The sequence below is a fragment of the Chlorocebus sabaeus genome, chromosome 9 (assembly GCF_047675955.1).
Source record: "Chlorocebus sabaeus isolate Y175 chromosome 9, mChlSab1.0.hap1, whole genome shotgun sequence".
Taxonomy (NCBI): Eukaryota; Metazoa; Chordata; class Mammalia; order Primates; family Cercopithecidae; genus Chlorocebus; species Chlorocebus sabaeus.
Genome location: NC_132912.1, coordinates 30,659,916 through 30,687,309, shown reverse-complemented (window position 1 = coordinate 30,687,309; position 27,394 = coordinate 30,659,916). Strand labels below are relative to the sequence as shown.

Sequence of the window (27,394 nt, the reverse complement as noted above, 5' to 3'; positions counted from 1 at the left end):
CTTCAACCTTCCAAAGTGCTGGGATTACAGGCACAACCACGATTACTTTTTCTACCTCAGTGTACCAGGGGGATGCAAACCATTCCAGTTGACAATAGCTTCATACAAGAGCAATAGAAAAGGAGTGTGTTAATACGATTTGCAAAGCTCCTGGTATTTTTTGCCTTCTTATGATACACATTTCCTTCCAATCTATATCGCAACTCCTATAGCCCATCCTCAGTCCCAGTTGAGAATCACAGGCTTCACAACAACTAAGGCAAAATACTGAATTTATTCAGTTGATTTGACCAGTCACATTGGACAAAAGTGTTGGGTTTTATTTGCATAATGTAAAACATACTTTACTTAAGACTACTCACATACTTTACAATGTTACAAATACATATATATACACACACATATATGAAAGATTTATGAAGGCATTTGATATAAAACATACACAGTATGCTATTTTAATATACAAATGCTTAAAAGAAAATTGAGTCATAAGAATTACAAAAGGAGCATCATCAATAATTTACAAAAGTGTTCATTTTTCTTCTCATTCTCATCCTTTGGGATGTACAAAAATTATGTGGTTTACACAGTTGTATCCACATTCAAAACATCATGTTTTGAATGTCTTAAGCATAGCATGTACAGTACAAAATGTTTCCATAGGAACACAAAAGAAACCGTCACTAGTGGCCTGCTGTCAGATGGCTTCTAATTCATCAGTTAGCCACTTTTAAGACACTAGTCCAGCTTATTGCTATGGTATTCAAGTTGTTCTATTCACCTAAATTATAATGAATTCAATATATACCAGAATTTACCAATAAAGGCTCAAAGAGTTATATAATATACACCAATATACACAAAACAACTATTCTGAGTAAAATGAAGATTCCATACTTAAATAAGAACCAAGAAGAGTAATTTTAGGCTACTCTGTTATCCTCGTGATGGGTATTTTTAAAATTTTGAGCAAAGTGCACAGTGAATGGAACAGTCAGCAGACACGATCCTTCTGTGAACTCTCAAATTCCTTCCTTCGAATCACATCACCTGAGAAATGAGAACCTTGAGACCTGGTGCGTATCAGAGAGCTTCACAAGTCAAACACACAGGAGCCACTTGGAGGCACATTCATGGGTCATGGGAGGTCACGCTGCTCCTTCAAAACTGGCACCATTCACTGTATAGGGCCCCTGTGTCAAGGCAGCAGAACCAGCCCCCAAGGAGATCAACGCTGTCTTAATTTAGAGCAAACGTGACATGTTTTTTGAAGTGGCATGCCAAAACATGCCACTTCAGCCATATTCAAGTGTTGGTGGCCCCCGAACAAGATTGAAGTAGCCAGCCAGAGCGCCGAGGTCTATGTAGAGAGAGCGTTGTCTCTTGAGCATCTCAGATTCCTCGGTGCTTCCTGTGCATGAAGAATCTGAAAAGGAAAACATTAAAAAGTAAGTTACAAGAAAACCTGTCAAATAATAAATACCTGTTCCTTCTGCAGTGAAATAAATCCTTTGGGGCCTAATGAAACAGTGTCTTAAGTGTGAAAGATGGGTCTTGGAACATTATGGATAAGTTCACATAATAGGACATAGAACAAAAAGTTCAAACAGGAGTCAATGGAGACCAGAAATTAGTTAGAAATCCTGGCATATTTTTCCAACAGCCAGATCGTTCTCTTTAAATACACAAAAGTCAGACAAGCAGCAAAGAAATATAAATAAGTGCGCCCGGCTTGACATCTGGGTTTGGACCTAAATGGATTAAGAATGCCACAGATTTTTAATAAAAATGGAAGCCCTTGTCTATGCATATTCAATGCTCCTGGAATGCATACAGACTTTCTTAAGTGGGAAAAATTTACAACTGGCAAGATTTTAAGCCAAGGAAGATGGAAATGCAAGCTGACTTCAAACTCAGTATTTTATCTGTGCAGGGCAGTGCCATGATGTTCCCCCACCAAGGACTGGGGTGGCTTAATATAAATGAGTTAGGCTGGGCGCGGTGGCTCACGCCTGTAATCCCAGCTCTTTGGGAGGCTGAGGCAGGTGGATCGCCTGAGGTCAGGAGTTAGAGACCAGCCTGGCCAACATGGTAAAACCCTGTCTCCACTAAAAATACAAAAATTAGCCAGACATGGTGGTGGGCACGTGCAATCCCAGCTACTCAGGAGGCTGAGGCATGAGAATCACTTGAACCCAGGAGGCAGAGGTTGCAGTGATCCGAGATAATGCCACTGCACTCCAGTCTGGGCAACTGAGCAAGACTCCATCTCAAAAAACAACAACAACAACAACAACAACAACAACAAAGGTGAGTTAAGACAAACGTTGCAAAAAAGCAAGTTGTAGAAAAGCAAGTCAGAAGCATTTTCCAGTGACTATGCTACCTACACTTGCACTGAAAATCTATTATAATTTGGTGCTAAATTAGCCAATTAAAAAAAAAAAACAAAAACATGCTTCTGTTAATCTTGCTGAAATTTCTCAAGCAAGGTATGGTACTCAAGAAGTCATTTCCTTTTTTTCCAAGTGCTTTCATGAACTACATTAGAGGTTGGATGTGGACAGAAACAGAAGGGAAGCAAGGGTGCGGCACACAGCAGGGTGTCCTCACCAGCAATGTTCTCAGGAAGTTCCAGCTCCTTCCTACTCAGCAGCCTCTTGCGCTCAAAGAGGGCAGAGTCCAGACTCTGACAGCGTGGCTGATCCTCTCTGGGCGGGTTCAGGGCCTCATGTTTTAGTAGGTCTGCGGCTCTTGGGCGGTGATTGGGGTTTCTCTCCAGCGCAGCTTCTATCAGCTCTCTCATCCCTGGACTGCAGTCATCTGCAATGTCTTCTAGTGGAGGCGCTTGCTTGTGGATCTATGAACAAACCAGCTCTCTTAGCATCGAAGGTATGGAGATACACCCTCAACAGCAAACGCACGCTAGTAACAGGACCTAGAAAGTAATCCGTTTCCCACCACATGCCCTGCAACAAATGCAGTTTGTGCCCTTAAGCAAGCAAGCTTCCCTTTAATTTCTTTTTTCTTTTCCCTTTGACACAGGGTCTCTGCTCTGTTGTCCAGACTGGAGAGCAGTGGCATGAACACAACTCACTGTAGCCTCGAACTCCTGGGCTCAAGTGATCCTCTCACCTCAGCCTCCTATGCAGCTGGGACCACAGGCCATACACTACCACACCTAGCTAATTTTTTTATTTTTATTTTTTGTAGAGATGGGGTCTTGCTTTGCTGCCCAGGCTGGTCTTGAACTTCTGGGCTCAAGAGATCCTTTTGCCTTGGATTTCTAAGGTGCTGAGATTACAGGTGTGAGCCACCGTGCCTGGCCCACTTTAATTTCTAAAGGATACCAGGTTAAACCCATCTTCTGGTTTAATGTTGCAAAAGATAAGTGCTAGGTTTGAATGTCAGTGACAGCTTCAAATCAGTGGCCCAAAAGTCACTATGTAGTAACAGGGAAGTGTCTGCTCCTGAATTTATCAACAGTAAATGGGAATTGCATGTTCCACTACAAGCCACGCTGGTGTGAACATTAATAATAAAAAATGTATTAAGTGTTCAAAGAACATATACAACTTCGGTGGCTGATACATTTACGCTACTCTGATGCTAGTAGTATTGCATTATTACACATAAAATGGAATAGCATAATTATGCCCAATGCACATTTTAGTAAGCTCCCACTAAAACAGCTATGTTTTCTTTGCAAGAATGGAGCTTACTTCTACATGGGAAGAACTTGTAGCTACCTGTCATTTCACCATTCCCTCATTCAGATGGGGGTGGTATAGAAGGCAGAGCAGTCCCTCCCAGCCTGCGGGATGCATAACTCAGCCCCCACCCCGCCCCAGGCCTGGTTGAACCCCACTTACTATGTACAGGTAGGAGGGATAGGCTGAGCGAGGGTAGCGCTTCACCCAGGGCGGGGTGCCCGTCTGCATGTGGATGAGCGTGGCTCCCAGGCTGTAGATGTCTGCTTTGGTTGAATGGCCCCTGCATAGGATGACCTCTGGGCTCATGTAAATCTGAAAAAGAAGCGGGAAACATTCAGCTTCATTCCCCTCCTTTGTGTGGGGTTCTATTTCCCTACTCCAGTTCTGGAAATTGACTCATTCGCCTTAAACTAGGAGAATAATGCAGGCATTCCCCAGGAACCATGCAGCTCTTGCTGGAGATGTCCCTGCAGTCCGATAAAGAACACCTGGCTGGGCGCAGTGGCTCCCACCTGTAATTCCAGCCGAGGTGGGCAGATCAGTTGAGGTCAGGAGTTCAAAGCCAGCCTTGTCTCTACTAAAAATACAAGAATTAGCTGGGCATGGTGGTGGGCACATGCAATCCCATCTACTTGGGAGGCTGAGGCAAGGAGAATTGCTTGAGCTTGGGAGGTGGAGGCTGCTGTGAGCCAAGATCGCACCACTGCACTCCAGCCTGGGAGGCAGAGTGAGACTCCATCTCAAAACAAAACAAAACAAAACAAAACAAAAAAACACCCTTTTCTGGTTGATCTGGCAGCAAAGAGACTAGAACCAGGAATCTATCCGGGATTGCCACTCATCAAAGTTCTGCAGTACACTGATCAGGTGCAGCTAAGTTTTCTACTAACAGCCAATTCCTTTTATATTTAAATGAACTACAAATAGACTTCTTGATCTGTTTGTTGTTACATTGCTAACCCTCTAAATATCTGCAATGATAAAAGGCGATATAAGTCTATAGGGTATTAACACAAATGTCTTGAAAGGGAAAAACTTAAAAAATAAAGTGTAATGTTGTGAAAGTGATTTTAAAGAGTCATTTTTACAAACTATCTGTTCTTTTTACCTACCATGTAGCCCAGTGACTAAATATTAAATGCAGCCATATTAACATCGTGTAAGTTATTTTTGGTTTCATGAGTCCATGCTGAATAAACGGGGTTGGTTTTATAAATAGTTTCTCTAAGAAGCATTTATTTCTAAACTTAAGAAAGAAACAAAGAGAGGTGGGGCATGGTGGCTCATGTCTATAATCTCAGCACTTTGGGTTTTTTGGTTTATTTTTGTTTTTTTTTTGAGACGGGGTCTCCGTCTGTCACCCAGGCTGGAATGCAATGCAATGGCGCGATCTTGGCTCACTGCAACCTCTGCCTCCCGGGTTCAAGCTATTCTCCTGCCTCGGCCTCCCAACTAGCTGGGATTACAGGCGTGTGTCACCATGCCTGCCTAATTTTGTATTTTTAGTAGAGAGGGGGTTTCACCATGTTGGCCAGGCTGGTCTCAAACTCCTAACCTCGTGATCCACCTGCCTCGGCCTCCCAAAGTGCGGGGATTACAGGCATGAGCCACCGAATCTCAGCACTTTGGAAGGCCGAGGCAGGAAGATTGCTTGAGCCTAGGAGTTTGAGACCAGTCTGGACAAGATGGAGACCCCCCATCTTTACAAATTAGTTAGTTACCTAATTTAATTAAACATTTTTTTAAAAAGGAATACAGCAAACACTGGTGACCAGTTATTTGTATTCACGGCTGGTGCAGACATATAGTAGTTAATATCCTAATTATCAATATTTCGCTTGAAACAGCTTGTACGCTGTCTGCCACGTGAATAAGAGAATGGAGGTCAGTGTTCCCGGAATACATTTCAGGGTAAGTAAGTAGAGAACTAGCTTACAAAAACCGAAGAAACTGCCCAGTCTCCCCACCCTAACCCTGCTCAACTCCTTCCTACAAGCCACTTCCGGGCCAGCTTCCTTTTGCTTTCAGCAAACAGGTCGAACTGAGCTCCTGTTCTCAAGCTTTCCCTGCAGCAAAGCCAAAGGATTTTCCAGAAGGACTTTGCTACTAAATAGATCACAAAGTTAAAAAATTAATGCACAACATTGTACCTATAGTCAACAATAGTGTATTGTATACTTAAAAATTTGTTGAGAGGGTAGAGTTCATGCTAAGTGTTCTTAACACAATCAAATAAAAAAGAAAAAGAAATGCGATGGGTATTATTAACTGTCCATAGAGGATGCCTACCTTCTCTCCTGTACCCCCTCCCAATCCCACCAATACAGCAAGGATTGGGCCGAGTGCTCACTGCTGGTGTAGGCAACAGGGGTTGTGTAGAGGTGGCTCTGCAGGTTCTACGTGACTGCACGCCTAGGCAGCCTGGGGAGATGGAGCATCTGTAAGCTTGGTGGCCTGGGTGCTGGCCCTCAGGCAGAAACCCTGGCTCAGGGCTCTTGTTCTTCAAGCTCTACCAACTACCAGATAGATCATGGAGCAGCAGAGCATGATGTTCAAGCACTCTGGCTGATTAGAAGGCATGAAACAGCCCTGGTGGGGCCAAGACAGGGCTCTCTGAGAGTTCTGCACCCTTGGGGCTGGGCACCAGAGCAAGAGAAAACCTTGATGTCAGCGATCGAACCCTTCACCTCTCAACATGTTTATTAGAAAGGGAAAGAGACCGTATGTGTGCGTATATGTGCGTGTGATGATTATATAGTTAACTTACAAGTTAACTTTTCAAAAAGGACCAAGTTCTAAAAGTAATTCTGATTTGTTATTCGCATTCACAATGTATGCTTTCTCTGTACCATGTAACTCAAAAACAGTCGATTCTGTATACACCAGATTAACCCTGTATGTGTATTACATGGTTACAATAGAATGCTCTGAATACCGATGCTTAGAGAGAGAAATCAAACAGAGGTAAGCAGGATTTGCATTTGGGAGCTATACTGCAGAAATCAGAAATTGTCTATGACTGTGCAGTAGCCACATGATCAAATTCTAACATCAGCCAATCTGCACAGTTGACTGACTAATTCGATCTCCTAGCTCTTTAAGTAGGAAGAGTAAAAGCAAGCTTGTTGAAAGGTTTCATTGGTGACTTCACAATTTTGTTCATTACCAAACTTCAACTCGTGTGTATTAGGCAGATAGTAAATGCAGGCTGATTAGAAGAGGGTTTATATTTATAAACACCGAGGCTCAGTTTTGGACTTCACAAAAAGCAATTTGCATTTGCCAAAAATAACCTGATCCAAATACTACTCAAGAGTAAAGTACGTTATTATCTCACATCCATGCATTCTGCTAGACAGCCCCAGAAAGAACACTTCTTTCTCCAGTGTTGCAAAATGTTCAACTTCACCACACTGCCAGGAAGAGAAAAGTATTTTCCATCTTTCATACCATAAATAGTTTGTTTCTTAAACTGGTTCCAGGAAAAAGGGTGGTGGAATATTACATATCTGAACTCCTGACTAACGCCAAATATGCTGAAACATTTTCCAAAGAAAACATGTCGTAAGCATTAAGTCTTATGAGATCTCACATTTTGGTGAAGTATTCTTAAGATCTAGGGACTAAGCATTCTTAAAAACAAACAAACAAACTACAGTTTCCCTTCTGAATATTGTTCTGCTCAAAGACAAACTATCAAGAATCCCCACTTGAGTATTTTCAATAACAACTTCGGTAATATTTGCAAAAGCAAGGATTTCTTCTGTTGCCCCGGAGAGTCTTGGCTTTGAGAGAGTTGAGAAAGCACTTACATACAGAATCTTGTTTTTTTTTTGTTTTTTTTGTTTTTTTTTAGGACAAGGTCTTGTACTGTCCAGGCTATGGGTGCAGTGGCATAATCACAGCTCACTGCAGCCTCATCCTGGGCTCAAGCAATCCTCCCACCTCAGTCTCTTGAGTAGCTGGGACTACAGACATGCACCACCATGCCATTTTTACAAAAAGTGAAGTTTTTGTTTGTTTGTTTACTTTTTGTAGTGATGGGGTCTCATAATGTTGCCCAGGCTGGAAGAATCTTGGTTTGAAAGGAAGATAATTTTTTTGTTGCTGCAATCCAGTTCAGTGCAACACGTATACTAGCTAAACTAGACTAAGGGTTGTCATCTGATTGAACACCAAGACTGACCTGGTAACCTTGACATAGAGGTGCAGTCAAAGACCCTCTCTCTATTTCCTGTGGGCACTTCCAGCAAAGAGAAGGGCATGGGGCTGAATGGCTCAGGCGGTGAAGCTTCCCCCAGTAGTGGTGAGGGGCCAAGGAGGCAATTTTACACCCATTTACCTTCCTGCTTGCATCCAACCTTGTGCCCATCACAATCAACTGTGAACTAAACTGTTGTGCTCTTTCTTTTCTCTCTTTCTTTCTTTTATTCTTTCTTTCTTTCTCTTTCTTTCTTTCTTTCTTTCTTTCTTTCTTTCTTTCTTTCTTTCTTTCCTTTCTTTCTTTCTTTCTTTCTTTCTTTCTTTCTCTCTCTCCTTCCTTCTTTCCTTCCTTCCTTCCTTCCTTCCTTCCTTCCTTCCTTCCTTCCTTCCTTCCTTCCTTCCCTTCCTTCCTTCCTTCCTTCCTTCCCCCCCTCTCTCTCTCCCTCCCTCCCTCCTCCATCTTCCTTCCTTCCTTCTCTTTTTTTTTTCAAAAGAGATGAGGTCTCACTATATTGCCCAGGCTGGTGTCGAACCCCCAGGCTCAAGCAAACCACCCCCACCACTTTGGCCTTTCAAAGGGTTGGGATTACAGGTGTGGGAACACCACGCCCATCCCTAAACGGTTGCTCTTTTAATAATTCAGGTAATTTAAAGTAAGTCCCCCCACCAAAGAGTGAGGATTGCTGGAGTGCCACTAAGGCTTGCTCCTCACTGCCTTGTCTTATGCTTCCTTGTTGGTGCCCACAAGAACCTGCCACATAGCAGATGCGCAGCGGACACGTGCTAATTGAATCAACCAGCCAGCATAATGATGTGAATGTTAAATATATGATTTGGAAGCCCTCAAATGAATTTTGCAGAATCTCATTTAGAGTCAGGAAAGAAAGGCTTTTCTGGGTCGTTTTTTGCTTCACAGATGAGTTAAACATGAGTGCTATTTTACATCTTTAAATAAGATACATTTATGCTCACTACTTGAGGTTTATTATAGGATTCCTAGGCTCAAAGAGAGGCCTTTAGAGTCCTCATAAATATTAATGACCATGATAATTAAGACTGTCATTGAGCCAAAACTCAGTGATATTAGTTATATCAGTAATATATTTTAATAATGTATGTAGTAGTATATTTTTTTAAAGTTAACGTAGCAGTTAGACCTTAGGGTTAGACTTGGAAAGAACTGGGTACAAGTCCAGAGTCTGTCACGGAGTGACTCTGGACACTTTATTTTAATCTCTGCAAACTTATTTCCTTTATTGTGAAACGAGAATAAGAACAGAATCTGCTTACAATAATAGTATTTACAACAACTGGGTTGTTGTAAGGATTAAAGAACATACTGCTTTTTAAGGGCTAAACTTATTATAAAGTTAACTATAATTCTACAATTATTATGAAAGCTGAACTGTGGGCCAGACACGGGGGCTCACACCTATAGTCCCAGCACTTTGGGAGGCGGGAGGATCACTTGAGGCCAACAGTTCAAGACCAGCCTGGCCAACATAGTGAAATCCCCATCTCTACTGAAAAAGCAAAATAAACAAAAAATTAGCTGGATGTGGTGGCACACACCTGTAATCTCAACTGCTCAGGAGGCTAAGAAGCATGTGAACCCAGGAGGTGGAGATTGCAGTGAGCTGAGATCATGCCACAGAGTAAGACTCTGTCTCAAAACAAAACAAACCAAAACCAAAACCAAAACCACACAACATAAAGCTGAACTGTGGATATGATCTATTTGTGGGGGAGGGGAGGGTTTGAAACAAGGTCTTATTCTGTCTTCCAGGCTGGAGTGCCCATGGCTCACTGCAGCCTTGAACTCCTAGGCTCAAGCAATCCTCCCACCTCAGCCTCCCAACTAGCTGGGACTACAGGGGTGTACCACCACACTGAACTAATTTTTTTTTTTTTTTTTGAGATGGAGTTTCACTCTTGTTGCCCAGGCTGGAGTGCAATGGCGCGATCTCGGCTCACCTCAACCTCTGCCTCCCGAGTTCAAATGATTCTCCTTCCTCAGCCTCCCGAGTAGCTGGGATTACAGGTGCCCACCACCATGCCCAGCAAATTTTGTATTTTTAGTAGAGATGGGGTTTCGCCATGTTGGTCAGGCTTGTCTCGAACTCCCGACCTCAGGTGATCAGCCCACCTCAGCCTCCCAAAGTGCTGGGATTATAGGTGTGAGCCACCGTGCCCAGCCTGAACTAATTTTTTTTATAGAGATGGGGTCTTGCTATGATGCCTAAGCTTGTCTCAAAGTCCTGGGCTTAATTAATCCTCCCACCTCAGCCTCCCAAAGCATTGGGATTATAGGCATGAGCCACCACACCGGGCCAATATGATCTATTTTGTCATTACATTATTTCTAAATGTTCTATATATGTTCTATATATAGAAATGTTCTATATATCAACATGTATATTATATTACAAATACTATTATGTATTATAAATAACATAGCAAAAAAAATAAAAAATCAAGTGCTAAACTTAGTACTTGACACAGAGCAAGTGCTCATTAAACGTGTTCCAAGGATAATAATGATTTAATGCAATGGATTTCTTTCCCTTCTTTGTCCTTCATTCCCACGATAATTACAGAACAATTTTTCCTTTTTTATTCTTAATAAAATAGTAACCCTTTTCATGTGAATATAATTACCTCTGTTCCCCGGAGATCCTTAGGAAAATAGACATCTTCGGTCATTTGAACACTTAGGCCAAAATCCACCAAAACAGCTTTTGTGGACATGAAAACAATGTTGCTAGCTAAAATGAGAGGAAATTTTTTTAAGATAAAATTTTTTATATATTCATAAGTCAAATGAAAACATTATCTGAAACAATAATGAATCGCAAATCAGAAAAGACTGAAACGCTTCCTCTAGTGAGATGGGTGTATTATATTCAAAAGGGGAGAATGCATCTCAGATTGTAGGTGAAAATCACTTCGGATCCATCAGGAGTTCAGCCAATGTGGGTATGAATGATTGTAGCCATTAATAATGGTCAAGAACTTGAGTTTCAAACTCTAAGACATAAGCATATTGTTGTCAAGCCACTTTTCTAAAGCAGAAAAGTAAAATACCCATTTTTTTTCCCCAGTAAAAGTTATGCCACTCTAATTTAGTACTGGCTATTAAAGGTTTACCTATTTCCTCATCATATCAGACTCCTAGAAAAGTTATCAAAGTTGTGTTTAATGGATTATTATTACATTGGTATATAAAATGAAAGAGGTATTTGTTTCTCAAAAATATTTGTCTCTGTGTTTGTATGTTTTTAAGTAAATTGCATTTTTTTTGGTGGGGAGGGGATGGAGTTTTGCTGTTGTCACCCAGGCTGGAGTGCAATGGTGCCATGTCAGCTCACTGCAACCTCCGCCTCCCAGATTCAAATGATTCTCCTGCCTCAGCCTCCCAAGTAGCTGGGATTACCAGCACTCAACACCACGCCCAGCTAATTTTTTTTTTCTTTGTATTTTTAGTAGAGACAGGGTTTCACCACATTGGCCAGGCTGGTCTCCAGTTTCTGACCTCAGGTGATCCACGTGCCACAGCATCCCAAAGTGCTGAGATTACAGGCGTGAGCCATCACGCCCAGCCTAAACTGCAATTTTAAAAGCCTTTTTAACAGAGCAGTACCTAATAGGTATGTAGCTATAACTTTTCAACAACTGTTCAAAGTAATCTTTCCGTATGACTTGGAAAGCTCTAGTAACCCCGCATGATTCTAAGACACGTCTCTGGAGAAGGAAGATGGACGGTGCTCTGAGGGAGCTTTCCACCCTTCATAGAGGGTCTTCAGATTACAGGAAGGAGCTTGTTTGTCTCCTGAATAACTAGTCTCTTTGAGCCAAAAAGGTGTATGTCCAAAGATACTTACGTTTAATATCATGATGGATTACTTTCTTTGAGTGTAGAAAATCAAGTCCCTTGAGAACATGCTTTGTCACCCAAATAATTTCAAATTCTCTCATTGGTCCACAGCTCTCCAGTTTCTCCAGAACAGACCCTCCCTCGCCTGCTTCCATAAAGAGATGGACAGTTTCACCCCACAGGACTGCGCCATACAGCTCTGCGATGTTCTCGTGCCGGAAGCAAGCCTGGATCTCCACATCAGATGGCTTAAATTGATCTACTGGGATCTAGAACACAAAAATACAAGCGAGATTCTAAACAACCCCAAAGTCATCTTAAAAATATATAATATAGGTCAATGCAAAAACCAAAAGGCAAACAAATGCCCTCAAGAATACTCTGCCCTGTGTGAAAATGGACTGCCCAGTTACAATACTGTTCGCCTCAGATCTGCCTTTAACTATGCTAGTCCGCTTTCAGTATAAAATTCAGAACAAGAAAATAAAAAACAAAATAATGAGTTATTATTTTCACTTAGAAGTCAGAAATCCATCCAATGTTTTCAAATTATGGATGAATCAAAAAAGAGATAATTTCCCACCTATTAGACAACAGTATCTATGGTACCTAGATTTTAGGTTGCATTTTCAATATTTCAGTTTGTTGTGAGATAGTATGAAGTGTTTGTTGCCACAGTTCATACTCTATTATAGCAACGTATTTAAAATAAGCACTGAAGCTGGGCACGGTGGCTCATGCCTGTAATCCCAACACTTTGGGAGGCCAACGTGGGCAGATCACTTGAGGCCAGGAGTTCAAGACCAGCCTGGCCAACATGTTGAAACCCCGTTTCTACAAAAAATACAAAAATTAGCCAGGCATTGGTTGTGTACGCCTGTAATCCCAGCTACTCTCTTATTACAATAAGAGAGACCAAGACATAATATTTGGCAATTATTTATTTTATTTTTTGTTAAATCAAAAGTGAATGTATTTTTTGTTGTACTTTTTGAAAAATTAATTAAAGCAAAACAGACATACAAAAAAGTGTAAAAATGATGGGTCCAACTTAATGAATTATCAACTGAATGTAAAAATGTAACCCCCATCTAAATCAAAACGAAAAATGACATCAGGCCAGGTGCGGCAGCTCATGCCTGTAATTCCAGCGCTGTGGGAGGCCAAGGCAGGTGGATGGCTTGAGGTCAGGAGTTTGAGACAAGCCTGGACAATATGGCAAAACCCCATCTCTACTAAAATACGAAAATTAGGTGGGCATGGTGGTGGGTGCCTGTAATCCCAGTTACTTGGGAGGCTGATGCAGGAGAATCGTTTGAACCCAGGAGGTGGAGTTTGCAGTGAGCCAAGACCCCAACACTGCACTCCAGCCTGGACAACAGAGCAAGACTCTGTCTCAAAAAAGAAAAAAAAAAAAGAAGGGATAGGGTCTTTTCAATCATTGATGTATTTAAATTCAGCCTTTTAAATCTGCCTTCCTGAGAAGGCTACCTCCTTCCCAGTTTCTGCCTCTGCCTGGCCCCCTCCGCAGTTGAATGAAAGGAGAAGCACATAGAATTGCTCCTACTTCGCAGGATGGCTCTTCTCTACCTCTCTCCAAGAGTGATGATGTTATTTATCCAAATCAGTGCTTTAAAAACCAGCACTTTCCTTGTAATCATCTAGATTAAAATCAACTATGCTCCTAAACAGAGATTTTGGGGCTGAATGGCCCCAGGTAGCCAACGAATTCAGAAAAACAAATGCTTTGAGGCAGTGCACCCTTAGATAAGATCCAATCAAAGGATAAAAATCTTTGGTTAATGCAAATGGACAAACAAACAAAAGCCAGAATGCCAAACACACAGTGTGGGTTATCTAGTTATATAACACATACCAGTTTACACGCCATTCTTTTCTTCGTCTTTATATCTTGTGCCAAGTATACCTTTCCAAAGGCTCCCCGAGGAATAAAATCAGAACCAATATTCCTGTAAGTCAGCTTCCAAGGGATCAGGAGAACATCAGAGTCTATTTGGTAACGTCCATTTTGAGGAGTGATGACCTACAGCAAAATAAAAATGTGAGAGGGTGAGAACTTCAGTCAAGTTGACTTTTTCTAAGTTTCCATTGGGAAACTGGTTATTTTAGCAGCATTCTGATACACAGTTACGAAATTAATGTCACCGTGCTTAATCCTACCAACTGTACAGACCTATATTTAGAGCTTGAGGAAGTCAGAGAGAGCATGTAACAGACACAGGTGCCTGGTCAGACCTGGTCATATTTCCACCTACTCATGAGTAATTAATTGCCAAATAGAACTTTAAAAATTATTTATCTAAAAAAGCATGACTACAGCAACCAAAAGGTTGAAAATAAAGATTGCGTAAATATAAACCATGCCTGCAGGCTGACTTGTTTCTATTAAAATGTGCGAACCTGTTAGTCCACATAGCTATTACTCACACATGATGCATACAGAGAAGGAGCATCAAAATGAACTGATGATCATGGAAGATTTTGGAACACCACAGCGTATGCCAGAGCTATGAGTTGACAATGCTATGTAAATTAAGTGAGGGCTGAATTACTTCTCATCTACTTACTCACTTAATATCTATTGCATGCATTGTATCTATTGTGTGCAAAAAAGTTGCTAGGCACTGTGTTTGGCGCTGGGGAGGCAGCCATGAACAAGAGATGGCTGATCCTTGACTTCCCAGGGTTCACAAGCAAGCTGACTCTTAGAAGTTTTGAAACTAGTTGATTCAAACATTGAGAGACAGCTGGGAGCAGTGGATAACGCCTGTAATACTAGCACACTGGGGGGCTGAGGCAGGAGGCTCTCTTGAGGCCAGGAGCTCAAGAGCAGCCTAGGCAACATAGCGAGACCTCATTTCTAGAGAAAGAAATAAAAACACAATATAAATTTTAAAATAATAAAACAAAAATTAAGAGGTCTACTCTGATAGCAATGTGGGTTCAAAGGCACATGCATTTGTCAAAACTCATAAAATTGGACATTTAACATCTGTGTATTTGGCTATATATAAAATATATTTCAATTTTTAAAGAGGAAAAAATTAGAAGAGAAAATAATTATAATCAAAATTAAAACAAAATAATATGGTAGTTCATGGTAAATGCGATCTGGAATACCTGTCTGTAACATGTCCAAAGTGTTCTTTCAAGGGATAAATCGCCTCAGTACCAGTTTCTCCTCAATATAATCAGTAATATTACAGCTTCTGATTCGGAATTCAGCAATTATGAAACTTCTTCTTTTTTTTTTTTTTTTTTTTTTTTTGAGATGCAGTCTTGCTCTGTTGGCTAGGCTGGAGTGCAATGGAATGATCTTGGCTCACTGCAACCTCTGCCTCCCAGGTTCAAGGGATTCTCTCATCTCAGCCTCCTGAGTAGCTGGGATTACAGGTGTGCACCACCACGCTTGGCCAAATTTTGTATTTTTAGTAGAGACGGGGTTTCACCATGTTGGCCAGGCTGGTCTCGAACTCCTGACTTTAAGTGATCCACCTGCCTCGGACTCCCAAAGTTCTGGGATTGCAGGTGTGAGCCATGGCGCCTGGCTCAGGAATTGTGAAACTATTAAAGGACCTTAACTTATTTCAAGTAACAGAAGAAGCTGAACAACTAGGTGTGGTGGCTCACACCTATAATCCCAGCACTTTGGGAGGCTAAGGTGGGAAGACTGCTTGAGGCCCGGAGTTCAAGACCAGCCTGGGTGACACACTGAGACCCCATTTCTATTTTGTTTAAAATTTAAAAGCAGCAGCAGCAACAGCTGAAGGGAATGGGACAAATCCCCAAATCTACGACATGGGAAGAGAATGAACTCCTGATTCATCTGCAGATGTGTGGGACTTCTCACTTGGGACATGGCTATAGAAATAGTTCTAGTAACTGTAAGGGCCATTCAGTCAGCTCCACCACTGCTAAGTTTAGCTACACATCCCACAAACAGATGTGTTCACTATTAGTCAGGGAATAAAGCAGACTAACTCTAATGCTTAGAAATATGAAGTCATTAAATTTAGAAACTATTTACTGAGCGTTTCTGCCGTGTGAGACCCTGTGCAGGGCCCTAGGGCTAACATGAATAAATGCAGATGGCGGTCTTGCCTTGTTTGAAAGATGACTTCCTTTCAAGAAGTATGTCGCCTCTGGTTGCTGAGGCCTCTTTTGCAGCATGTTGAGAACATGATGGATTTAGTCCCTTTTGACATTTAGACACTCAAGAGCACTTGCTGATTTTCCCTTTCTTGTCATTAAATATTTACAGGCCTAATTTCAATGCACCCTCCAGTGAACCATCTCTATATTTAACTCACTTTCGTGAAAGTTTTATCAACCTAAATTTGTTGTAACCCAATTTGGGTTTTTTTGTTTGTTTTTGTTTTGAGACAGAGTCTCGCCCTGTCACCCAGGCTTGAGTGCAGTGGCTGGAGTGAGTTCTCCTAGTCTGGCCCTGAATTTCTAGTGTAATATGCAAGTCCTGACCAGTTTGTAGTTCTGCAAATGCCTGGTTCTTCCCCTAGCCCCAGGTCCCCTGTATTTAACTTTCTTTTTTTGTTTTGTTTTGTAACGGAGTTTCGCTCTTGTTGCCCAGGCTGGAGTGCAATGGCATGATCTCAGCTCATCACAACCGCCGCCTCCTGGGTTCAAGTGACGCTCCTGTTTCAGCCTCCCAAGGTGCTGGAATTACAGGCATGCGCCACCACACCCAGCTAATTTTGTATTTTTGGTAGAGACAGGGTTTCTCCATGTTGGTCAGGCTGGTCTCGAACCCTATATTTAAATTTTAGATAGGTGTTTTACTTCTTTCTAGGGGCCCTTATAATTTTTTTTTTAAGACAGGGTCTTGCTCTGTCACCTAGGCTGGCGTGCAGCGGCCCCATCACAGCTCACTGAAACTTCAACCTCCCAGGCTCAAGCGATCCTCCCACCTCGGCCTCCCAAGTAGCTGGGACTACAAGTGTGTGCCACCTCACCTGGCTGACTTTATTTTTTGTGGAGATGGGGGTTTCACTATGTTGCCCAGGCTGGTCTCAAACTCTTGGTCTCAAGTGGCCTCAGTCTCCCAAAGTGCTGGGATTACAGGCACGAGCCACCACACCCAGTCCTATTAAACCATCTTAGGGAACTCTATGCTGCTTATCTCTGCCAATTCTTCAACTTACCAAAATCATCTCTAAGGGCAGGTATTATAAGCACACTTTCTATTTCCTCATCCAGATCACCGTCATTTATACTAAACAACACCAGGCCAAGAAGCAGCATATTGAGAAAAATTTTTAAGTATTACAGTAAGAATAAATTCCACAAGTGACCTGTGTGATATGCTACTATGAAACAGACATGGTATTGATCTCTAGTCATGCAGGCATATTATCTAGCACAAAGGCCAAGCAAGCTCTGTCCTACTCTGCTGATCACAACGAATGGATCCTCACATTCAAAATATGGCCCCAAGATAGACACCAATACCAGCTTGAGTTCACAGCGTCCTGCCCAGATGATGAGAAAAGTTAACAGTATAATTCATGAGAAGTCATGGACACAGTTGGAAATGCATGTGAAAGAAGAGAGAAGATCTGGGGAACATGCAATTTGAAAAATTTTGGAAGGACTGCCATAAGGAAGGGGTGTAACAATTGTATACAACAGCAACTCCCACAAGGCCTTGTGTCCATTTAACACTCACTATGTGTAACCAGGTCATGTGTATTCATTAATTGCTCCAAATATCAACCCTATGGAGTGTCATGATGTTATCCATTTTACAGGTGAGTAAACTGAGGAAAGGACGGGTGAAATGACCATCCCAGGGTCACATAGCTAATCCGTTTCAGAGCTGAACTACATAACACAGGTACTTTAATTCAGGGCCCATCATCTTCAAAACTGCTCATCATATGTACTTTTTTAAATGGCCAACAAGTAGGGCTTGCACTAAATGGTCAGAGATGAATTTTGGTTCTATATAAGGAAGAGAACTTTCTTACAGTCAGGACTGGACAAATAGGAAACTGTGTCCCAGTGTGTAATAAGCTCCTTGTCATAGTAGATTTTCAAGAATAGACCAAAATGTTCTACCAATTATTGGAGATGATGAATTGGGTTATTTGAGTACTAGACAGAGAGTTAGACTCAAGTATCTTAAGTGCTTTTTCAACTCTGAGAAGCCATAACTCCATGACTAAGCCCTAAGGAACATCTTCAGCATTTCACACTTACAGATATAAAGTTGTAAAAAAGTGAAGGAATGGGGGTCCTTCAGTCCCCATAAAACCACCACAAAGTTGAGTGTTTGGAACCCATTTTAGATGATTTGTTCCCAGACCAGGTTATGAATCAGCATAGATTCTAAATAACATGCAGCACTCTTACCCAAAGCAATTCCCAGGTTATTCTCCCAAAGCTTCTTCCCCAGGTCTTGCTGGATGTTGGTGGGATCTTTAACAAATATTGTTTTTAGTAAAATCACACACACACAGACAGTCACTGAACATGACTGTGCTTCAGGATACTTTTGTGATTCCTGGTTCTGCACTCTGTCTAAATAACCCTCTGGTGTTGCGGTTGTTGGCTGCCTGAACTCATCAGGTCTCTATGTCTCTGGGTCTCCGCACATGCTGTTGGAACCCTCTCCACTTCATCCCGCTGACTCCAACTCAACGCTTCAGACCTCGGCTTAGATATCAATCCTTCTTGGAAGGCTGTGCTGACATTCTCCTTCCTTCTACCACACTCGTGGCTATGTAAGGTATCCTGCCTGTGCACTGCCAGAGGAAACAGGGTGCAGGTATGCTGGGAAGCAGCACATTCTACTATAATTGCCTATTTAACTGCATCCTGCATGCACCAGGCAACAAGCTCCCAGAGGCACAGACTGTTCCATACTATCTCTAGCACCTGACGCACTGTAGATGTCCAAGCTATGTCTAGCAAATGAATAGGTAAATACTTGAACGAAAGTTTCCCCATCCCTATGTAGATACACCGTATAGATGGATTTTACCTAGGAACCAATCGTGTAATAGATAATCAGCTGCTATTTTCCTAAAGCCGAGAGTTAGAGAGCAGCAAATGAAGCCCAATGAGTAAAGTTTTGATAGGGTAGTGGGTGGAAGATGATGGGAACAGAAAGATCTTGAACACTGGGTGGTTCCAATGTTCCATGTGAGGATGAAAGGGAGCCGAAAGCAAGCCTCGCTTCCCTCACTACTGTCTTGAAGTGACTATGTTCAGAGATGACAGTCCCAATCCCTAGGCTATCATTTATGAATCATGGAGCTCTGATGGGTTACCTAGCAGGCACAGCAATGTAGTCCATCTTTAATGTGAGTAGCAGGAAAGTCAACTGCAGTCCCCCAGAGCCATCAACCACTGGGTCGATTTGCCTAGTGAGGTCATGTCTATGATCCAGTGGATTTTAAGGTCCTCCTCTTATTCTATTCTGTTTTTTAGTCTTCTTGTTTTATATGTTATATTCTTGATCATTTTTAAAATAAAAATCTTTTTCAAGTTTTTCAAGATCCCTGCCTTTACTTATGTATTTGTTTACTCTTAAAATTTTTCCTGGTCAGGCACAGTGGCTCACGCCTATAATCCCTGTACTTTGAGAGGCCAAGGCGGGTGGATCACCTCAGGTCAGGAGTTTGAAACCAGCCTGGCCAACATGGTGAAACCCCGTCTCTACTAAAAACACAAAAATTAGCCGGGCGTGGTGGCAGGCGCTGGTAATCCCAGCTACTCAGGAGGCAGAGGCAGAAGAATCACATGAACTCATGAGGCAGAGGTTGCAGTGAGCCAAGACTGCGCCACTGCACTCCAGCCTGGGTGACAGAGCGAGACTCTGTGTCAAAAAAAAAAAAAAGAATTCTCCTTAATTATGTACTTGTTCACTTAAAGAGCACAGGACCCATGGCAGGTAATGACAACATTTTACTCAAATCCTTTGCTGATACAATTTTACCCTCCTCTTATTGTCTTAGTCTCTCTCCTTTTTAGGATTAACTTTTCTGGTCCCACTCCTAAAAGACTTCAGAAGGCTATTTTTTTGTATTTCTTCTAATTTTCCTGAATTTCTTTCTGTACATTCCCAGATAGGCCAGGGGAATAGGCAAACATACCTAAGTCTTTGCATGTTTACAAGCAAGAAAAATTTAGTTTTTTCTGCATATTTTCATTTAAAATACTCATTTTTATAGAAGCAGCAGGATTTTAAAAAAATTAATTCCCATTTTAACAAATAAATATGTTAAAAATGATAGAAATACACAAACAATTATATTTCTCGGTATAGACATATATATAACTTTGAACCTGAGTTCTCCAACTATCCTTTAGTTGGGAAAATCAGATATGGCTTCTAGTTCAAATGATTACTTCTCATTTATAAAAGGAAGAAATATTCTGAAGATAAAGTACTTAATCGACTATTAAATAGAGCTTGATAGATCCAGACCAAAGCAGTCACACAACAGTGCAAAATATGATCTTGCTCCATGGTGAGCGATGGTTGAATATGACTGGCTTCTGACAAACAATTCATACCTGACCTAAATTACTGTGTTGTTTTTAATTAAATGAATGTGGTATGCAAAAAAACAAAATAATTAAGTACTTTGTCTGGACTCCATACTCACTCAGCACTGACTTTCCCCCCACATTAGCCATTTTGCCATTTAGATACACCAAAAGAAAGGGCGTCACTTTCATCCATAAGCATGTTTTGTAAGTTACCACCTACTCCTTTGCAAATTATTCTTTTTAAAAATATTAGGTTACCTTTAGCCAGCACCTACGTTCACCTCTGCCATACTAAAAGCCTGACAGAATCCCAGGCACACCTAAACACATCACCTGATCTACTATTAGGGCAACAAAATATTGCCACAATATTTTGCATGATTTGCATACTTGCGATGATTAAGCAAATATATCATTTGCCATTCATACTTTGCCAATTAAAGAGAGTGAATCTGTGGATAGCTATTTACTGCCTACATACTACGTGTTTGCAGAAATGAATTAATAACATTTCAAGATGTGACAAGAAAGGAACAAATAATTCAACCTTCAAGAAGATTAATTAATAACAAAGTGTTTATTCTCCTCTCAGATGAAGAAGTCTCATTAAGCCTTTCTTTTCTGCATAACTGATGAATAAACTTTTTAGTGAATTGTTAAATTAAAACACATTCTTCTTTTTTGTTGTTGTTGTTGTTGTTGTTGAGACAGGGTCCCACTTAGTCGCCCAGGCTGGAGTGCAGTGGTGCAGTCTTAGCTCACCACAGCCTCCACCTCCCAGGTTCAAGGGATTCTCATGCCTCAGCCTCTCAGGTAGCTGGAATTACAGGCGCCTGCCACCACGCCAGGCTAATTTTGTATTTTTAGTAGAGACGGGGTTTCACCATGTTGGCCAGACTAGTCTCTAACTCCTGACCTCAAGTGATCCACCCACCTCGGCCTCTCAAAGTGCGGGGATTACAGGCGTGAGCCACTGTGCCTGGCCAAAATACATCCTTCTTCATGACCTATTTGTAGAAATACTACTAAAATATGATCAAGAGTCTTTAAATAGAACTTTTAATGAAGACCTTTTTTTTGCATCTTTAACATGGAGGTACTTCTTACTGATGATTACATTTTTAAAAATCATACCTGGCAGCCCATCTAAACCAAATTCAAACACCACTGTGCATTAAATGAAGCTGCAGTAGGAAAGCTGAGCACACAGCACCCAACTGATCGGAAAGAAACGTACCATGTTTAATAAAATTCCAGACTCTTGTGGTCGCTGTCCATAAAAATGCTTTGCAGTGTTGGATATATGGTTGGCAAAAGCCAGCAAATCCTCCACGGTTCCATATCTGACTGATGACAACCATGGTACCTCTTGGCCACTAAGCAGCAGAGACTTAGAACGCTCATCGTTTTGATTGCTGTCTTGACACATGGTCATTAGACTGGGTTCATAAACTGCTGGCTCTTCACTTGCATAAAGATTTTCCATAATGTCTATTACATCGGACACATTTAAATGTTTAATTAATAAATCAATCTCTTCTTTATTGTCACTTCCAGTGCTCATGTACTCCATTACTGTTGCGCTTTCCGGAGAGTCTAGGAAAGAAAACACAAATCCTTAGTTTACGATATTTGAATTTGCATTCAAGACCAATGGGAAACTAACATACAAGGATTGGCAACAGGATTTTATATGCTTTTGTTCAGAAAACGAGGGTTTTGTGTCAACTGTGTGTGTGAATTCAAGTTGACAGTGCCGCAAGGGACCTAAGATAACCTTTAGTCCAGCTCACTGTGCAGAGGGGGAACCTGAGACCCAGAGAGCTTTTTTTTTTTTTTTTTTTTTTCCGAGACAGAGTCTCGCTCTGTCGCCCAGGCTGGAGTGCAGTGGCCGGATCTCAGCTCACTGCAGGCTCCGCCTCCCGGGTTCACGCCATTCTCCTGCCTCAGCCTCCCGAGTAGCTGGGACTACAGGCGCCCACCACTTCGCCCGGCTAATTTTTTGTATTTTTTAGTGGAGACGGGGTTTCACCGTGTTAGCCAGGATGGTCTCGATCTCCTGACCTCGTGATCCGCCCGTCTCGGCCTCCCAAAGTGCTGGGATTACAGGCTTGAGCCACCGCGCCCGGCCCAGAGAGCTTACTGTTACTCACGGAGTCAGTGGTATCAGCTACAGGCACTGAAGACAAACTTTCACTACGCAGACACACGAATCAAGAGCAGCTCAGGAATCTTTGAAGACCTCAGGCTTCCGGCTCTTTAGGGCTTCCAACTTTACACAACCCAGCTATTCCCCCAAAGTGGCACCCTCCCTGCAAGAATTGCTATGGCTTTTTTATGCCTCCGGTGACTTGAAAGAAAAATAACCTCTTCACTAAATGCAGGAGCTAACTTGGCAAATAAAACTCAGGCCCTGAAAGCCAGAAGCTGGAAAAATGGATTTCAATCTAAACACATTTGATGGCAATAGGTCACGTTTCAGGAATGATTCTTATGCAAATGAGTTAAACAGCTAATTGGAAGGGTGACACGGAACCTTGTTCTCCCAGCGATGAGTATGAGAAAGATGACGATGCATTTAACCTATGATTCAGCTGTCCTCCCTTAGGACCAGAATTCTTTAATAGTGCAAAGCAAACATCTTGAGGGTCCCAGAAGATTAATATCTAGATAAACAGCCCTCTAGAAGCTGTGAATAGTAGAAAGAAGTCAGGAAAGTCAAATATATCATAAGCAAGGCCAAGTGACTATATTAACCAAAATTGCATTTCAGCTCTTATATACAAATCAGCTGCCACACTTGGAGATCGGTAGATGAGAAAAAGAAAGTAAAGCAAGAGTAAAAACTGACGTTGTTACTCAGGATTTTAGAATAACTCTGTTCTGAAGGAGAAAAGACAAAAGCTCTAAGAGATCTAAGAGAATTTCAAGGCACACTGGTCTACTTAAATCATCGTTTGCACTCCCAAAAGCACAGCCTCTTTCTGAAAGGTATTTCAAGTTCCGAAAAGCAGAAGCCTTTAACATACAGGACACTCAGGGCTAAAGCCACGCATCTCTGATCAACCTGGAGCTTCATTTCAAAGCTCCAGGAAATGCTCCACTGCAGAGCCACCTGCATGCATGACCCAGCCATCTGCCTCTCAGTGAATATCATTTGACAAAAGAACCATGCAATTTAGTGTCATCATTCACTTACTTGATGGTCATTTTCTGACGTATGAATTGTGTCTGAGGAAAGTGGTCTAGCATCCTGTAATCCAACATTCCTCTGGTCTCAGACTGCTTGGAGTCAAATCACATCACCTCCCCACCACACTCCCATTTACTGCTTGCATGATGTTGAGCAAGTATCTTAATCTCTCTCAACCTCAATTTTCCCTATCTGTAAAATGGAAGTAATAACAGCACCTACCTCATGAAGTGGTTGTGAGGATTAAAAGAGTTCAAGCTCATAAAGTGCTCGGGGCAGTGTCAGGGGCATGGTAAATAAGCTGTGTCATTTTTAGCTGCTTTATATGCATGAGAGAGAAAAGTACTGAGTCAGACTCCTGGCTTTGCAGATACTGCATCAGCTTCCTTTCTTATCTGCAAATGAGATGTGGCTACCTATTCCCCGGCTTCTTCGCAGTAAGAAGATTGTATCTAAAACAAGACATAAAGAGAGAGAGAGAAAAAAAGGCAGAAACCCATGAAATGCTTTGATGGCTGTTATCAACACAGTGAAATCTAGAGTGAGGGGGCAGCTTCCCCTCCCGAGATCTTGTACATCTTTGAGGGAGATTGTGATTCAGGTTCTTGGAGTCTACTGAGTTAGGAAAGGAACTTCTTAGATTAATGGAGGAACATTTGACATCGGTTTTACTGAGCCATCTAGTTGCAGTTTCTGCTTGTCGAATTTACTGGAAACACAGAAGTTAAAACAAAAACAGCCTAATTTGGGGCCTCAGGGGTTGAAAGGATCCAAGTCTCCTGGACTTATTTATCAAATGGATGACTTGACAGAAAAAAAAAAAAGTTCTCAGACTAACACGACTCAAGAAAGAAAGAGGAAAGATGTCCACACAGTTCAAACTCACTCTGCTGATCCGGGAAGACAAATTTTAGAGGTTTAAAAAAAAAAAAAATTAGTAGTAGTATTCTTTTTATTCTTTTATTTTGTTAATTGGGGGGTTTTCCTGTGAGGACTGGAGATTCTAAAAGACAAATCCTAAAAGAGCTGTAATACAAGGTTTTGGTTTTTAAATCCTGCAGAAAGTCTCAAGCATTTATATGTAAAACCCAAGAGCTTAAACACACACAACCACACCCCTAAACTGTGAGTTGCCTGGAAAGGGGAGAGGGAGGGAAGCAGGACCCGGGAGGTGGAGGAGTGTCTGACACTGAGACTTTTCTCAGTGCCTGCATTAATTCCTTAGCAACACAGGGCCCCTGTCAGGCAAATCTATGCTCCCCAGAAACCCTGCTGACCAGTTCGCCTGCTAACTGCTCCTGCAAAAAGCCTCAGCACTTTCCAGCCTTAAAGAAGCACACAATAAGCTAATGGTTTCTGAGTTATTCATGATCTGTAGCCACCTAGAGAAAGTTCAGATTGTGAAGGTATTCTAGTTTGGCAATAAAGACGTTTAGTATAAGATGATTTTTCCCTTGACACAGTTTACAATAAAAGTCCTCATAAAATTCCTGCTTCCTAACCAAACAGAAAATTATGCCAGCTTTTGGAATTGGAGAGATGGGCAAATACAGTCAAAACTAGTTACACTGAATTATTTCAGAAATCAGCAATAAAATCACGAGGAAATTCTGTTCCTAAACATTAACATAATACTCTTGGCTGCCTCCACATACATAAACAAAATGTGAGTGTTTCCTGGCAAGTGTGAATGAAAATGGCCAACGTACCAGCATATGCTTCTGCCTCACAAAGAATGACTATTCCTTGTGTTATTTCCCATTTAAAATATTTTTTTTTAGGCCAGGAGCAGTGGCTCATGCTGGTAATCTCAGCACTTGGGAGGCCAAGAAGGGTGGATCACCTGAAGTCAGGAGTTCAAGACCAGCCTGGCCAGCATAGTGAAACCCTGTCTCCACAAAAATTAGCCGGGTATGGCGGCGGGCGCCTGTAATCCCAGCTACTCAGGAGGCTGAGGCAAGAGAATCGCTTGAAGGTGGAGGTGGAGGTTGCAGTGAGCCGAGATCGCGCCATTGCAATCCAGCCTGGGCGACAAGAGTGAAACTCCGTCTCAAAAAAAAAAAAAAAAAAAAAAAATTATATATATATATTTATACTAATATATATATATATATATATAGAGAGAGAGAGAGAGAGAGAGAGAGATCCTGCCAAAATAGTATATTCTCCCTCAGGGCACATCTCTGATTATGTTTTTGTTCTCAAAAAGCCCCGGAATTATGCGTTTCAGGGGTATAGAAGGAAGGACCGCCACTCTGCTTCAAAACCTCTAGATGCCTCAACGTTCCCATTTTCTTTACACGACAAAGTCCTCATGGGCCACCTGCCAGACGACCTGCACACAAACCTCAATCCTTCGGAGAGAGCTGGGGGCGTCAGCTGGAAGTGGATTACACGTTCCTTGGCACATACGACTCAGGCTACAAGTATGTAAAGCAACTGCAAGAGCCCTTCTGTCCCTGTTTTTATCAAGAGCAGCATTTTATCTTGTCTTCCCAAAAGTGAAATAGACAAGCATCGCAACGTTTCACTCTTAAAGGCAGCGGGTGGCTTCCCCTGTTAACTATGGGGACAATCCCTGGGCGTCCTTCTCCGCCTAGAGCTAGAAAAATTTCAGTCAGCCCTGATCATGCATTATCGCTCGAAAACAACTTCCGTGAAAATAACTTTTTTTTTTTCTCCTAGTATTCTTTTTTAGACCAAAAGCCCAGCCTTCGTGTTCTGCTATGACTCCTTTAGTCACGGGATACAGTCCAGGTTACAAACTTGAATTTAGTTCCAGCCATTCACAAGTCTCTGGGCTCCGCCAGCCCACACTCCCACTCCCTTCCTCCTGGTTCTCTAAGTCAAGGGAGCCTAAAAAGCTTGTAAATTATCAAAGCACCCAACATTTGGGAGGGTCGGGTCCTCCAACCTCCCAGCTGCACTCACCGGGTCTGGGGCAGGGACAGCGCGGCCGTCCAGGCGGTGTCGGCGGCTGGAGGCGCGGTGACAGCGGGTCCCCGCTTCCCCGCGCACTGCCCAGACCAGGACTGCCCGGGCCCTGCGGATCCGGGAAGAAGGAGGAAGGGGGAGGAGTCGCGAGTCTGCACCCCGTGAGACCCTTGCGCAAGGTGCTTTCCAGCTGTGCCTGGTGCAGCCGGCGACCCGCGAGCGCAGCTGTGGGCACGCCCCCACCTCTTCCCACGCCAGAGTTTTCCCCTCTGCTGGGGGCACCCTCCATTTCTGCATGGGAATCCCCGGGGCACCCAGGCGGGACGCGACCCGAAAGACACGCCGGAGACCCCCAACCCTGTGTTACCTGCGGCTTTGGCGCTCCCACGCCTGCCAAGCGCTCCAGCCGCGGCCCCCCGAAGGTTCGGTGCGATGCTGGCTGCAGGCCAGTGCGAGCCGGGCACGCCGGGCCACCGGGATCCGGCGGCAGCAGCGGCAGAAGCAGGAGCCAGGGCGCCGGACCCCAGAGCGTGGCGCGCAGTCCAGAGCCGAGCGGACGAGTGAGCCCCGCGTCGCCCGCACGTCCAGAGAGCTGTGCTCTGCCCCTGACTCACGGCTTCTGAGCCGGCCCAGGGGCGGCGCAGCGGACGCCAGCCACCGCCTCCCCGACTTTTCCATTTCCCCTTTCTCTCCGTAAACAGAAAGAGACTGCCTAGCTGCAGGGGAAGCCAGAGCCCCCGCGCTGGGAAATTCCGCGTCCACCCCCCCGCGCGGTCCCCGCCGCCCCTCGTTTACCCTCTGGGCGCCCGGGCGGAGCTGGAGGCGGGACTAGGGAGGAGCGGAGCGGCACGCGGGGAGGGGCGCAGGACGTGAGCTGCGGCTCGAGTTTGAGAGCCTGGGATGTGGACGAGTTTTCCCCCGGGGCCTGGTGACCCAAGGCGT

The 27,394-nt window shown here is 42.9% G+C and overlaps 1 protein-coding gene across 3 annotated transcripts; it reads right to left on the bottom strand.

Moving 5' to 3' along the window:
• Window positions 1-255: 255 nt before the first annotated feature.
• MAP3K8 (mitogen-activated protein kinase kinase kinase 8) lies at window positions 256-27,204 on the bottom strand. 3 transcript variants are annotated; one of them, XM_073018842.1, is made up of 9 exons: window positions 26,820-26,929; window positions 23,741-23,970; window positions 21,563-21,921; window positions 13,667-13,834; window positions 11,798-12,059; window positions 10,575-10,681; window positions 3,873-4,025; window positions 2,614-2,860; window positions 256-1,426 (listed from the first exon to the last, which is right to left on the bottom strand). In XM_073018842.1, the coding sequence occupies exons 3-9, from the start codon at window positions 21,896-21,898 to the stop codon at window positions 1,296-1,298; spliced, it is 1,404 nt and encodes a 467-aa protein (XP_072874943.1). In that variant the 5' UTR covers window positions 21,899-21,921; window positions 23,741-23,970; window positions 26,820-26,929; the 3' UTR covers window positions 256-1,295. The 3 variants fall into 3 exon arrangements, with proteins under 3 accessions (XP_072874943.1, XP_008017783.3, XP_072874944.1); XM_008019592.3 differs by lacking the exon at window positions 23,741-23,970 and having other exon boundaries at window positions 26,820-27,204; XM_073018843.1 differs by lacking the exons at window positions 23,741-23,970; window positions 26,820-26,929 and adding an exon at window positions 26,450-26,552.
• Between the last annotated feature and the right edge of the window lie 190 nt (window positions 27,205-27,394).